Genomic DNA, 14763 nt, shown 5'->3' with positions numbered 1-14763 from the left:
GTGGTGAAAGGTGATAACATATGAGCTATGGGTAAAGTACTCTAATTAATGACCCTAACAAGGGGAGCACTATCAACATAACCCTGAAGGATGTATCAGGGTCGAGCCCTATTATCTTGTAATTTTACTAAAACCAAGGGAATGGAGGCCTCAGTAAGTGGCCAACAACATTCAACCTTATGACTTGAATTCTTAAATTCAAGGGGCTCAGAAGAAAAATCCATTTTAACTTAAGGCCTTGCTGCCAGCTACTACACTTGATGCTGTAAAGGGCGGAGGCCTGAGCACACTGCTTCTTACTCTCTAGAGAGAGAGACCTGACAACGCCCATAGATATCTGCATGGGAGGCTTTTCGAAGGTAGCCTGCTACCGATACTGCTATCTACCCTGTTACACCACTAGCATTTACACTAATGCAAAAGGCGGGACTTGGCCAGACGAAGTAAGAGGAGGCTAGTACTAAGAAAAACTAGATTTACTGGAATAAAATCTCCTGATGGTCAAAGGAACCTACACTCAGATACTGAGAGGCTCGAGGCGAGAATGTTTAGCAGACCGCCACCAAAAATCCTAGATACTAAGCCTAAGCCAGATATCGAGGCTGCCACATGAGGGCCAACACACAATTAATATATGTCTGAAGTTCAGAGCTATAATCTCAAAACGACTCTCTAAAGTGGCTAAAAGTGGCAGGTGGCCTGACGAGGGCCGACGCTTGGTTTTGTAGTTTTATCTGGAGCTTGACAGAGCGGTGGGCTCAGTAAAAAAACTCCTGATAGGGAGGAAGCCATCTCATGCAGAAATGTCTGTTTGATGCTCGGATGAACGGTGGCCTGACTAGAAATTTTTCATATAATAAGGCCAACCTGTTCACTACAACAGATTGGCAATACCCACTATATAAGCTTGACGACTCTAAATCAGAGGAGGCCCATGGGAAGGGTATGCAAAGCCTACCTATATATGGGAACTTCAGGGCCCTAGTTCTACTCCTATTAAAACCCTACCTAACACATCCCTTAATACTTTCTAACAGGGAACCGAGGTCTACTGTTCAACCTTACTAAAAAACTCTCGAAAAGGGAGGAGACCTACAGAGGTCAACTCAACCTGCTACCGTAGAGTGAGGACCTAAACGACATTCACAAAATGGAGGCCTATCACCATAAAGAGCTTGAAAGAGTGCACTTACTACCAAACCTTCACAGGTCCAGCCTCAGGGCTGAAGCGCCTGGGGTGTAGGAAGTGTGCAGATTCGACACTGATGCATCGAGAAGAAAAGCTTTCTTTCTCCTCAATGTCATCCAAGTTCAACCACAGATGCCTATCCCTGGCCGACATCGAGTTAGTCCAATCGCGGCAGCTGTTTGTTTGGTGGCCCGGAGAGCTAATCTGTAGTGCGGCGTAGCTCGTTTTCACTGTGTCTGGGAAAAGACCCCGACCATGGTCCAAATCTTTCAGCAGATCAGCGAGATATGCTTGCAGCATAGCGTGTGCAAGGCATCACCAGCCAAACCCGCCATCGCGTATGCCCTGCCATTTAAACTCAATGTTTGTTTAAAAGGCAGGGCCAGAGCACTTGGTGTCGATGCCTCTCCAACCGTGAGATAGTTCGCGAACCTCTCGCCATTTGAGGCATGGACACATACCCGTGTTCGCGCATCCCCTCAACATCAGCGTAGTTTGCTCACTGATGGCGATGGATGCACGCTGAACACGGGTTCTTCCATGCCTTTTCAATCTCATTGTATAGATCGGGCAGGAATGGAGGGCTCACCAGAAATCGTTAAAATCATAGAGAAATCGTTTGTAAAGTCTGCCACGAGCGGTCTCTTCCCTCACGCGCTCCTACGGCAGCAAAGCCTCGCTGAGCGCGTTCCATAACACTCACAACTCATCATACGTGGGGCAGGGTGGCTGTGAGGGTTCGGGTTGTAAATCCTCTTCACCCTCATCAGCCATCTCCTGCTTTCTTGGGCTGCCAAGCAGAGTACTCGCTGTCAGATCAGAGGATGTTAGTGACAACACATCCTCATCCGGCAGCTCAAACTCACGAGCCTCCGAGGTGGGTGAGAGATAAACAACTCTCTCATACTCCTCGGGCGAGCTCCCTCTGAAACCCCACAATTCTAGTCCCTGCTCTGCTTCAGCACGAGTGGGACCTGAATTGCCTGGCACAGATGTCTGTCCCTCTTCCCTCAAGAAGAGGGCCAGACGAGAGCGAAGTTTTCTCAAGGGAAAAAACTCACAGTTGGCACAAGCAGTTCCCTCAAGAACTGATCGTGCTTGCTCTGAGCCCAAACAGTAAACGCACAAGTTGTGTGTGTCATCAAGTGTCCATATCTTAGACAAGGATCCACACACTTCATGAAGCGTTTTTCACAAGTTTTTTTTTTTCCATGATTACCTTTTTAAGTTTTCAGGTTGAAGCTTACAAACAAAACAGTCCCTGAAGACAAAAAGAGGATGACATGTTCTCTAGGCGCCACTTTTATACTTCTGGGTCGCACTAGTAGTGACGTCATAGGCTGTCGCCGATCAATATCGATTGGATAGCTTTTCAGACACCGGTTCACGTGGAGGGCGTTCCCCATAGTGTCATCGACGCAGTGCGAGTTCCCTTTCAAAAGGGAACTGCCATATGTGTAATTTAAATGTTTATTCAATTCTGTATTATTTGAGTGTTGATTATTAAATAAACTTTATTTTTGGTTTTGGTTTTTGGCCGTGTGCATCCTGAATTTTCATTTTGGTGCATCACTCATATAAATGTATTTACACAAGAATTACAAATGCAGGAAATATATATATATATATATATATATATATATATATATATATATATATATATATATATATATATATATATATATACACTCACCTAAAGGATTATTAGGAACACCTGTTCAATTTCTCATTAATGCAATTATCTAATCAACCAATCACATGGCAGTTGCTTCAATGCGTGGTCCTGGTCAAGACAATCTCCTGAACTCCAAACTGAATGTCAGAATGGGAAAGAAAGGTGATTTAAGCAATTTTGAGCGTGGCATGGTTGTTGGTGCCAGACGGGCAGGTCTGAGTGTTTCACAATCTGCTCAGTTACTGGGATTTTCACGCACAACCATTTCTAGGGTTTACAAAGAATGGTGTGAAAAGGGAAAAACATCCAGTATGCGGCAGTCCTGTGGGCGAAAATGCCTTGTTGATGCTAGAGGTCAGAGGAGAATGGGCCGACTGATTCAAGCTGATAGAAAAGCAACTTTGACTGAAATAACTACTCGTTACAACGAGGTATGCAGCAAAGCATTTGTGAAGCCACAACACGCACAACCTTGAGGCGGATGGGCTACAACAGCAGAAGACCCCACCGGGTACCACTCATCTCCACTACAAATAGGAAAAAGAGGCTACAATTTGCACAAGCTCACCAAAATTGGACAGTTGAAGACTGGAAAAATGTTGCCTGGTCTGATGAGTCTCGATTTCTGTTGAGATATTCTGATGGTAGAGTCAGAATTTGGCGTAAACAGAATGAGAACATGGATCCATCATGCCTTGTTACCACTGTGCAGGCTGGTGGTGGTGGTGTAATGGTGTGGGGGATGTTTTCTTGCCACACTTTAGGCCCCTTAGTGCTAATTGGGCATCGTTTAAATGCCACGGCCTACCTGAGCATTGTTTCTGACCATGTCCATCCCTTTATGACCACCATGTACCCATCCTCTGATGGCTACTTCCAGCAGGATAATGCACCATGTCACAAAGCTCGAATCATTTCAAATTGGTTTCTTGAACATGACAATGAGTTCACTGTACTAAAATGGCCCCCACAGTCACCAGATCTCAACCCAATAGAGCATCTTTTGGATGTGGTGGAACGGGAGCTTCGTGCCATGGATGTGCATCCCACAAATCTCCATCAACTGCAAGATGCTATCCTATCAATATGGGCCAACATTTCTAAAGAATGCTTTCAGCACCTTGTTGAATCAATGCCAAGTAGAATTAAGGCAGTTCTGAAGGCGAAAGGGGGTCAAACACAGTATTAGTATGGTGTTCCTAATAATCCTTTAGGTGAGTGTATATGAATATATATATACTGTATATATACAGTGAGGAAAATAAGTATTTGAACACCCTGCTATTTTGCAAGTTCTCCCACTTAGAAATCATGGAGGGGTCTGAAATTGTCATCGTAGGTGCATGTCCACTGTGAGAGACATAATCTAAAAAAAAAAATCCAGAAATCACAATGTATGATTTTTTAACTATTTATTTGTATGATACAGCTGCAAATAAGTATTTGAACACCTGAGAAAATCAATGTTAATATTTGGTACAGTAGCCTTTGTTTGCAATTACAGAGGTCAAACGTTTCCTGTAGTTTTTCACCAGGTTTGCACACACTGCAGGAGGGATTTTGGCCCACGCCTCCACACAGATCTTCTCTAGATCAGTCAGTTTTCTGGGCTGTCGCTGAGAAACACGGAGTTTGAGCTCCCTCCAAAGATTCTCTATTGGGTTTAGGTCTGGAGACTGGCTAGGCCACGCCAGAACCTTGATATGCTTCTTACAGAGCCACTCCTTGGTTATCCTGGCTGTGTGCTTCGGGTCATTGTCATGTTGGAAGACCCAGCCTCGACCCATCTTCAATGCTCTAACTGAGGGAAGGAGGTCGTTCCCCAAAATCTCGCAATACATGGCCCCGGTCATCCTCTCCTTAATACAGTGCAGTCGCCCTGTCCCATGTGCAGAAAAACACCCCCAAAGCATGATGCTACCACCCCCATGCTTCACAGTAGGGATGGTGTTCTTGGGATGGTACTCATCATTCTTCTTCCTCCAAACACGTTTAGTGGAATTATGACCAAAAAGTTATATTTTGGTCTCATCTGACTACATGACTTTCTCCCATGACTCCTCTGGATCATCCAAATGGTCATTGGCAAACTTAAGACGGGCCTTGACATGTGCTGGTTTAAGCAGGGGAACCTTCCGTGCCATGCATGATTTCAAACCATGACGTCTTAGTGTATTACCAACAGTAACCTTGGAAACGGTGGTCCCAGCTCTTTTCAGGTCATTGACCAGCTCCTCCCGTGTAGTTCTGGGCTGATTTCTCACCTTTCTTAGGATCATTGAGACCCCACGAGGTGAGATCTTGCATGGAGCCCCAGTCCGAGGGAGATTGACAGTCATGTTTAGCTTCTTCCATTTTCTAATGATTGCTCCAACAGTGGACCTTTTTTCACCAAGCTGCTTGGCAATTTCCCCGTAGCCCTTTCCAGCCTTGTGGAGGTGTACAATTTTGTCTCTAGTGTCTTTGGACAGCTCTTTGGTCTTGGCCATGTTAGTAGTTGGATTCTTACTGATTGTATGGGATGGACAGGTGTCTTTATGCAGCTAACGACCTCAAACAGGTGCATCTAATTTAGGATAATAAATGGAGTGGAGGTGGACATTTTAAAGGCAGACTAACAGGTCTTTGAGGGTCAGAATTCTAGCTGATAGACAGGTGTTCAAATACTTATTTGCAGCTGTATCATACAAATAAATAGTTAAAAAATCATATATTGTGATTGCTGGATTTTTTTTTGAGATTATGTCTCTCACAGTGGACATGCACCTACGATGACAATTTCAGACCCCTCCATGATTTCCAAGTGGGAGAACTTGCAAAATAGCAGGGTGTTCAAATACTTATTTTCCTCACTGTATATATATATATATATATATATATATATATATATATTATTATTATTATTATTATTATTATTATTATTATTATTTGCAGTTCTTTCCTAAACAATTCAAGTCGCTGACTTTTGCCTACAGAACAAGCACTGTCTCTGCTCCCTCCTACCTAAACTCATTACTTCAGACTTACGTGCCATTCAGAAACTTGCGCTCTGCAAGTGAACGCCGTCTTGTGGTGCCATCTCAAAGAGGCACAAAATCTCTTTCTCTGACCTTTTTCTGGTCTGTTCCATGCTAGAATGTCCTGCCCAACTCAACCAGAGCTGCTGAGTCCGTGGCCATTTTCAAGAAACGGCTGAAGACGCATCTTTTTCGGTCTTTAGTAAACTTGATCCATTAAAACTAACACTTTATCTTCTAATCTATATCTATTATCTTTATAAAAAATAAAAAATTTAAAAGTACACGTACTGCATTAGATTAAGGGTCATAGCACTTGCATGTTGTCCTTTTGTTAGTTGAATTGCTTCTATTGTTCTCATTTGTAAGTCGCTTTGGATAAAAGCATCTGCTAATTGAATAAATGTAAATGTAAATGAATGCTGAAATTAATGCAGGTTACCACTTTTTTCCCCATGTATGTTTTAGTGTGCCACCCTAGGATTTTTACTGTACCCCTCTGGCCACCCCATTATAAAATATCCAGAAAACGAGTGCACTTTGGAAGATTACTCTTCAAAGTTGGGCATTCATTATAATGGCATCATATATTAAAGTCGAAAAACCATAATGAAATACAATAATTGAAATTTTTATCAAGGGCCATCGCAGCGGGGCGAAAGGTGGTGAAGATTCTAGGGGCCTTAGGGGGGCCCCATGATTTCATCCGTGGGGGTTATTACCAGTAGCGGCTCCTAGCCATAATTTTAGGTAGGGCAGATTATGGGTCTAAAGCTAGTTTATGATAAACATCTTGTAAGCTTTATATTCTATTCGCATCTGACATTCATTTTGTCAGTCAAAATTGGGAATGTCAAACTCTGGGAAACTCTGGGGCACTGTAGAGCTAGGGAAAGCTCCGAGACCGGCTGCCCGCTTAGTATCATAAATACATGCCTGCCGAATCCACATTTTCACATTTTCTGCGCTACATTTTAATATATCCTGCTCACTTCATGACTTAAAATAGTCTAGAAAATTCAAAGAATATTTGTTGCAGAAAGCTGAACTCATTTATTAATTCACTCATTAATTCAGTGCATATAGAGGTCTATGTTTGGATGAATATTTTGGTGGGGCTCTGTATTAATTAAAGAATTAAACAGTGTTTATTGATAAGAATGGAATGTATAGGAATAATTTTGGCAGACTAGATCTGCTGCATGAATGAAGGCTAATGCTAAAACATGCACATAAATACAGTGAGCTGCTGCAAGGAAATTAGGGAGAATCCCCTAGCAGATTTAGGCAGGTGGTGCTGGGGAAGGTGGAGGGCTATAGGAAAAGTCGCAAATAAATAGGTTACGTAGATAGAAGAAAAAGATTGATTGGGCAAAGCAGCCAGCTTTAAGTCTAATCAGAACAGTTTGTGCAGCACATTTCAGTGTGGATTGCATTGTGATCCCCTCACAATGTAATACAGCCTTTGCAAAGAGGCTTTTATTGAAGGACGGAGCTACACAAAGTATAATGCACCAACAGCAAACCTGCAGCAGAGTGCTATTACTTGTTTCATGAAAAGAGAATATTTACATAGAAGTTCACAGAAGGAACAGCAGCAAAAATAGCATATTTTATACTTAAATAACAATTGTTACTTGTGCCAAAAAAAAAAAAAAAAAAAAAAAAAAAAAAAACCTGAAAAGTGGACGGAAAACTTGAATAATGAAAAATGATTACCCTCAGGAATACTTTTAATTACTTGGTTCTGTAGTGCATAATATAATTATTATTATTATTTTACCAAGGTTTAACAAATTTAATGCAGTCAAATATATTGAAATTACTGTAATGATTTACTCCTAATGTAACAGATATAAAACACATTTTTACTATTAGTTCACAAGATCACAATGTTCATTATGTACATATGAGAGCCTGCAGGTGGCCCAAAGAGGCTTAAGTTATTACTGACACTATCACAAAGCAAATGTTTGAGTATCTGGACAGCTGCCACAGAGGATAAGTGTGAAATGGAGATTTCATATATCTCAGAGGATAACAATGTTTTCCAGCAAAGAGACAGAGAGCATCATGGACAGAAAAAGGGAGGATCAGACGGAAAAAAAGAGGGAGGATTTCGGAAAGAGAGAGAGAATGTGCACACGGTTGGCGTAGAGTGGGTGTGGAATGCATAGGACCGGCCAAATGTGAATCTAGTCCCGCAGAGCACATGAGGGAATTGAGATCTGCTATGACAGGAATGTGAGAGTGGGATATCATTAAGCGGGGGGAGCAGCACTTTCGTCCACACACGGCAACTAACACCACAGGGACGTACAACAACAACAGCTGCCTAATAATACTCACTGAACGACTGCAGACTAGTTTCAAAAAAAGGACCAGCCAACCGCAGGGAGAGGACAGAAATCCTTACTGTGTGTTTCTGTATCCTTCAAGATGGCCTCTTTGAAGAGGAAGCACTTCCAAGTTTTCTCTTTTCACTGAAACACTCATCCCCTCAAGCAATCCAGACAGAAACAGTAACAAATTGCAGACGCACTGACAGATTTTAAAATTGTGCTGCAAGACCTTTATGTTCACTGTGAGGCTGCGTTTATTCACTGCACGTGAATAAAATTGCAAGTGACATGTAATATGCAAAAGCACTGTGAAAGGCAGGCACAAAATATATTCATGTTGCATTTCCCTTCCTATAATATGACAGAGGTCTCTGTGTGTGTGTGTGTGTGTGTGTGTGTGTGTGTGTGTGTGTGTGTATATATATATACACACACACATATATATATATATATATATATACATATATATATATATATATATATATATATATATACACAATCATATTTTATTCCCAGGAACATTTTGCCAATTCCAAACCATATTAATCTTAATAACTACTATTAATTTTGTATTTAATCATTTATAAGTGATATATAATTGTTCATGAAGGCTGGAAATGAAAAATGCCTTATTTTCAGGTGTGCAGAATTATTAGGCAAGTTTTCTTTTTCAGATAAAATAAGCCAAAAAAGAGATTTAACTAAGGCTGAAAAGTCAAAAATTATTTAATCCCCATGAGAAGAATGCAATACTAATGCAATACTAGAGATTGCAGTTAAGGCATGACCATTGGACAGTGAAATCCTCATTGGGTCAGCAGGGTCAGACAAAAACAGGTGGAGAAGAAAAGACACATGTTAACTGCAAAAGAATTAAGAATTAAGGTGAAGAATTAAGTGTGAAACCATCAGGAACCCTTTAGTCTCCAGCGCCACCATTTTCCAGAACTACAACCAACCTGGAGTCTCCAGAAGAGCAAGGTGTCAGGGTCTCAGAGACTTAGGTTAGGCAAAGAATCCTAAAAAATGACCCCCACTTAATAAGAGTCACAAGCTGAAGTGTAATAAAATACCTGAAGACTGTTTTTTTATAGGCTTTATAGACAGACAGATTGAGAGTGACTCTTGAAGGACCAGCACCACATCCTCTTCTACCACTGTTTGAAGATTTCATCTTCCAGAATACATTTTAATAAGTTTTGTGAGTTTATTTTTAGTCCATCTCCTACCCTGAAGTCCGTTTTGCAGAGATGGACTAAAAATTAACTCACAAAACTTATTAAAACGTATTCTGGAAGATGAATTCTTCAAACAGTGGTAGAAGAGGATGTGGTGCTGGTCCTTCAAGAGTCACTCTCAATCTGTCTGTCTATAAAGCCTATAAAAAAACAGTCTTCATGTATTTTATTACACTTCAGCTTGTGACTCTTATTAAGTGGGGGTCATTTTTTAGGATTCTTTACCTAACCTAAGTCTCTGAGACCCTGACACCTTGCTCTTCTGGAGACTCCAGGTTGGTTGTAGTTCTGGAAAATGGTGGCGCTGGAGACTAAAGGGTTCCTGATGGTTTCACACTTAATTCTTCACCTTAATTCTTCATTCTTTTGCAGTTAACATGTCTTTTCTTCTCCACCTGTTTTTGTCTGACCCTGCTGACCCAATGAGCATTTCAATGTCCAATGGTCATGCCTTAACTGCAATCTCTAGTATTGCATTAGTATTGCATTCTTCTCATGGGGATTTAATCATTTTTGACTTTTCAGCCTTAGTTAAATCTCTTTTTTGGCTTATTTTATCTGAAAAAGAAAACTTGCCTAATAATTCTGCACACCTGAAAATAAGACATTTTTCATTTCCAGCCTTCATGAACAATTATATATCACTTATATATGATTAAATACAAAATTAATATTAGTTATTAAGATTAATATGGTTTGGAATTGGCAAAATGTTCCTGGAAATAAAATATGATATGAAAATCAACGTGCCTAATAATTCTGCACACACAGTATATATATATGAATGAGACCAAACTGATCTTAAATGTATGAGTATATTTACAAATATGAATTCATATTTACAAATAAGAATATATACAATTACAAATTTCATTAATATATATATAGGGTGTGACTGACGGTTCGGTTTTTATCCCGGTTTTAGGGTCACGGTTTCAATATGGTTCGGTATTTGCTATGTTCAGGGAAAAAAGGACTACTGTCAAAAAAATAAAAAATAAAATAAAAATAAAAAATCAGACCACAAGCAAAAGTTTGAAGTTTCTGAAGTTTTCTTCTAGAATGATCATTTTTATCAAGTTCGTATATTTAAGTTCAGTAAACTTAATAGGACATGTACTCACTTTTGTTGCCAGCTATTTTGACAATAATGGCTGTATATTGAGTTATTTTCAGAGGACAGTAAATATATACTGCTATACAAGCAGCACATTGACTACTCTAAAATATTTCCAAGTTTCATTTCTATAGTATTGTCCCTTGAGAAGATATACTTAAATGTTTGCTGAAATGTGAGGGGTGTACTCACTTTTGTGAGATACTATATACATACACATGGCATATTTAATGAAATATGAACTGTTTAACTATATATATTCTGACATTTGTATTCATAAATTGAATGTCTGTTTTGTACATACACAAATACATTTAATTATGCGGGGGGAGGGCATAACTAAACATTATTATAAAAATTGTTCTTTAAATGTTTTATGTCCTAATTTTATGAAAAATGTAAGCAAAAGCAACCAGCTTTGAGATAAAATCCACAAATGCGCTCAACTTTAACTTTACTTACCAAATACATCTTGTGAAATCAGCACCTGGAAAGCTCATACACAATATTTGTACCTGCATGTGGAGAAATCTTTTTGTTTAGTGAAAATTTAAATGTAGTCAATAGTATATATATTTTTATTGTATATAATTTAAGCTGTTTATGGAGTGACCACACAAAGAAATGTTCTGATTTTGTCTTGGTTTTAGTTTGTATTGAAGATGTTCAATTGGTTTTATAGTGCTTGATGACTGAATGGGCAGCATTCTTGTGGATTAGAAACCTTTCTTGGTCTGCCATTTATTGCTACTTGGGGATCCATTCTCAGAATTCACTTTATGAGCTCATTTCCCAGAATGATTGTGCTTGTAAAATGATGGACAACAGTATTACTTTAGAACTGCTTGCTTTGATATGGTTGACACAACACACTTACTATGAGAATACATTTTTATAGTCACTAGTATAAATCAGTCAATCAACCCATTTTCAGTAGAAAATCAGAATTAACCTGGAAAAGAGAGAAAACAAAGACTTTAACCCAGAATTTTTCAGCATGAACATTTACTTTTGCCATGTCATATAACAAAAAGTGATATTAACTAGAAATCAAGTTTCCATGTGGTGTAACTTAGTTTTATTTTAATTCCACAAATTTGTCAAAAAAATTACAAAATACTCAAATGGGGAGAACACAGGACTCACAATCTGCCTTAATTATCTCTACTTTTTGTTTACACTGTGTCATCCCATTGCGACTACTAATATATACAATAAGCTTCAAGATACCAGTATATATAAATCTTAGCAGTCAGAATGTACATTCTGCTATTGCCGCTTTGAAACAAGAAGCTAAACCATTGACAACACTCAACATCAAAGGTTTAAGACACAAAAGAGGGACAAAAGGAGAAAATGCTTAAAACAAAAGTAAAATGCTGTATACATCTTAGACAGAATAAAAGATACATGACAGTCCAATTACAGAAAGTGTTCAGCTTTGGGTGTATACTGCTAAAAACGGGCTTCTATGCATACTCTTCAAAGGATGCACAATGGCTTTTTTAAAAACAAAAGGGGAGAATAAAAACAGTACTATGAGCTTTTACTGTACTTTGAACTTTAAGCTCAAAAAAGGCCCATACACAATCTCACCAGAGGTAAAAACTATTTTTTTTTTTAGCATTTGTCATTTCAAATAATGAACGTTAATTCCGATGGATCTGGAAAAGACAAACAAAACGAACAAAAATTATGCATGTAACAGTCTATGATTGCTATCAAACAGCCTGAACATGATGGAGAGCAACTAAAGAGGCATCATGCATCATAGGTAATGCGGTGTCAGGAATGCAGAGAGAAGCTCAAGCACAGTCATCACCTCCTCTACTGTGAACACATGCACACACAGGTACACAATCCAAGCTCGACGTCGTCTCCGCCAACATCTTCCCCCTGGCTTCACAGTGAGAATGGTTTTATGAATCTGTACAGTAGGTCGGGAAACTGACTGCGCGAGTAGCTCGTAAGAGGACTTCAGGAGACAAACCACCGGGAGGAGGGGGGTGGTGGGGGGGGATTGCTATCTTTTCCAGCACCCTTTGACAATGTGTAAATCTAAAAGTAAAAAAATGTGCATCAAGATGTCATATCGTTACTTAAAAAAAGGTTTTGCAATCTCTAAGCACTGAGGAACTAGCCGAGATATGAACCCAGTTGCAAAACTGAATGCCGTTCAACTTTGGTACACAGAAAACAGAGCGAAACGGCTTTCGAAATGCACTCGCTCACACTTAAGTCACAGGAAAGCCAATTATTGTATATATATAAAAAAAAAAAAACTGAGGTTAATCAGTGCAATATTCTTCTTTCCAAATGGGCTACTTGCCCCAATACTCACGAGGCATCACACCTCCTCCTTCAAGTGTTTTGAACGTCTAACTCGGTATGAGTTCAGCAATGAAATTAAAAATATGGTCATGATGTCATGAGTGTTTGTCAAACACTGTCATATATGAAACAAATCAAATGAACAAAAAAAAAAAAAAAAAAAAAGGCGTCATCTGAGCTTTGACCTCTAGAGGTGTTTGGATTAAAATCCGGTACCATTCTACCCAGCAAACCCCGTTTACATGGACCGAACCATCTGACATGGTTACCTGCTCTGACGGTGCCATCTCCTTCCCCTCTGAAACAAGGGATGGCACTTCAGAAAATTATTATTTCGGAGGTCTAACGTATCTGTTAGGAATCCACACCTAATAATAATTATTATGATAATAGTAATAATTATATATGTATATATATATATATATTTATATACTATTTACAGACTCAAAAAATGCCATGCTGTAGCTTTTCTTAACATTATGAAAACCTCCTACAATGTATTAAAATAAACATTGAATTTAAGATAGCACTTTTCAGATATAATGGCCCAACTGTTCTGTTCCTCTGTTTTCCCCCCAATTAGCACAGTGACAAAGTATCTGGTTTTCTAGCACCTACAAAAGACGTCAGGGAAGCTTCTCAGAGTATGTTCATGCAGGAAAGTCACAATCAGTCTTGAGGACGCTGTCACTACTTGAACGATATATAACCCCCCGAAAAAGTCAATGTCTTAAAAAAGTCCGGAATAGTGAAGAAAGCTGACAACAGAAAGAAGTTTCCTCAGACGATCCTCGTCGCTTCGGCGAACTAAAAACGTTCCTAGAACACGCGAGTTCCCGTGTGTAACTGTTCTGCTGTGACCTCCTGTGTCCTGCTGATCCTCTGGGAACCCTCGGCTGATCACAGCTGTTTGTCGCTTTCCTTCTTCAACCGGCTGAAACATAGCGAGAAGAGACATGTATGGTATTATCACGGATGTTTGAAGCACACAAACTTTCTAGAAAAATGTGTGACTGGGGGACTGACCTGTAATAGTCCTCCTGTCCTGGCAGAGGGCCTCCGTGCATGTGGTGATGACCGTGTAGCCACTGCTGCTCCATGGCCAATCTCTGTAGCTCTGCAGACTGTGCATGCATGGCCTGCAGCTGGTGTGCCGCTGACATGGGTGGTGGGAGATCTCTGGGGTATGGAGCGCCTAGGGATCACACAGCAAGATTCATGAGTTAGTGCTTGGATAAAGAGCTGGAAAGATTGAAATGCTGCTTATGTGTGCGTCTTACCGAACATAGGGTGCCGGAGCATCTCGTGTTCATGAGGGGGCTGTCCGAGCAGGGGGTTGGGGATGGCTCCAGGTGGGTAGGGGAATCGGGCGAGGTGCGGTCCGCCAGCCAGTGGGTCTACGAGCGGATGTGCCCCAGAACCTGGGGGACACACAAGACATTCACCACCACCTTCGCCGTGTCAGAAGCTTTTTGTAATGGTACACAGTCAATATAATACAGAAACACACACATTTACACATATTCAGGCAAAAATGAAAAGCATAAAATAACAATATTAAATAGCAGGGATGCATGATATAATCAGTATCATATTGGTTATAATTGGCCGATATCGGAGATGTTTTTTAAATGCATCGGCATGAGCTAATGGTACATATTTATTTGCACATGCACATGTTTTTTCCATTTATTTAGACAAAATATTATATTAAATCGGCCCTTTATCAGTCATAATACAAAAATAATTATGGGCTTATTGCTTATCGGCCAGAATTTTAACATCAGAGACAGCATCATTTCATAGAATCTTTTTTTTTTTTACATAAAAAAATTAAGCCATGCCATTTCTACA

The 14763-nt window shown here is 39.8% G+C and overlaps 1 protein-coding gene across 4 annotated transcripts in view; it reads right to left on the bottom strand.

The window, feature by feature from the left end:
* Positions 1 to 11641: 11641 nt before the first annotated feature.
* The window catches only part of rerea (arginine-glutamic acid dipeptide (RE) repeats a), a 108559-nt gene continuing 105437 nt past the window's right edge, over positions 11642 to 14763 (bottom strand). For 2 of the 4 annotated variants that reach the window (XM_084099487.1, XM_084099490.1), the window contains 3 exons: positions 14190 to 14360; positions 13936 to 14104; positions 11642 to 13843 (listed from right to left, as the gene is read on the bottom strand). In XM_084099487.1, coding sequence (XP_083955613.1) covers positions 13810 to 13843; positions 13936 to 14104; positions 14190 to 14360 — 374 coding nt within the window. In that variant the 3' untranslated portion in view covers positions 11642 to 13809. The remainder of the gene's footprint in view (positions 13844 to 13935; positions 14105 to 14189; positions 14361 to 14763) is intronic. The other 2 variants (XM_084099488.1, XM_084099489.1) reach the window with 1 other exon arrangement.

This window comes from Abramis brama, assembly GCF_963993115.1.
Source record: "Abramis brama genome assembly, chromosome: 22".
Taxonomy (NCBI): Eukaryota; Metazoa; Chordata; class Actinopteri; order Cypriniformes; family Leuciscidae; genus Abramis; species Abramis brama.
The sequence above is the reverse complement of the archived record's forward strand: the minus strand, read 5'-3'. Positions and strand labels throughout refer to the sequence as shown.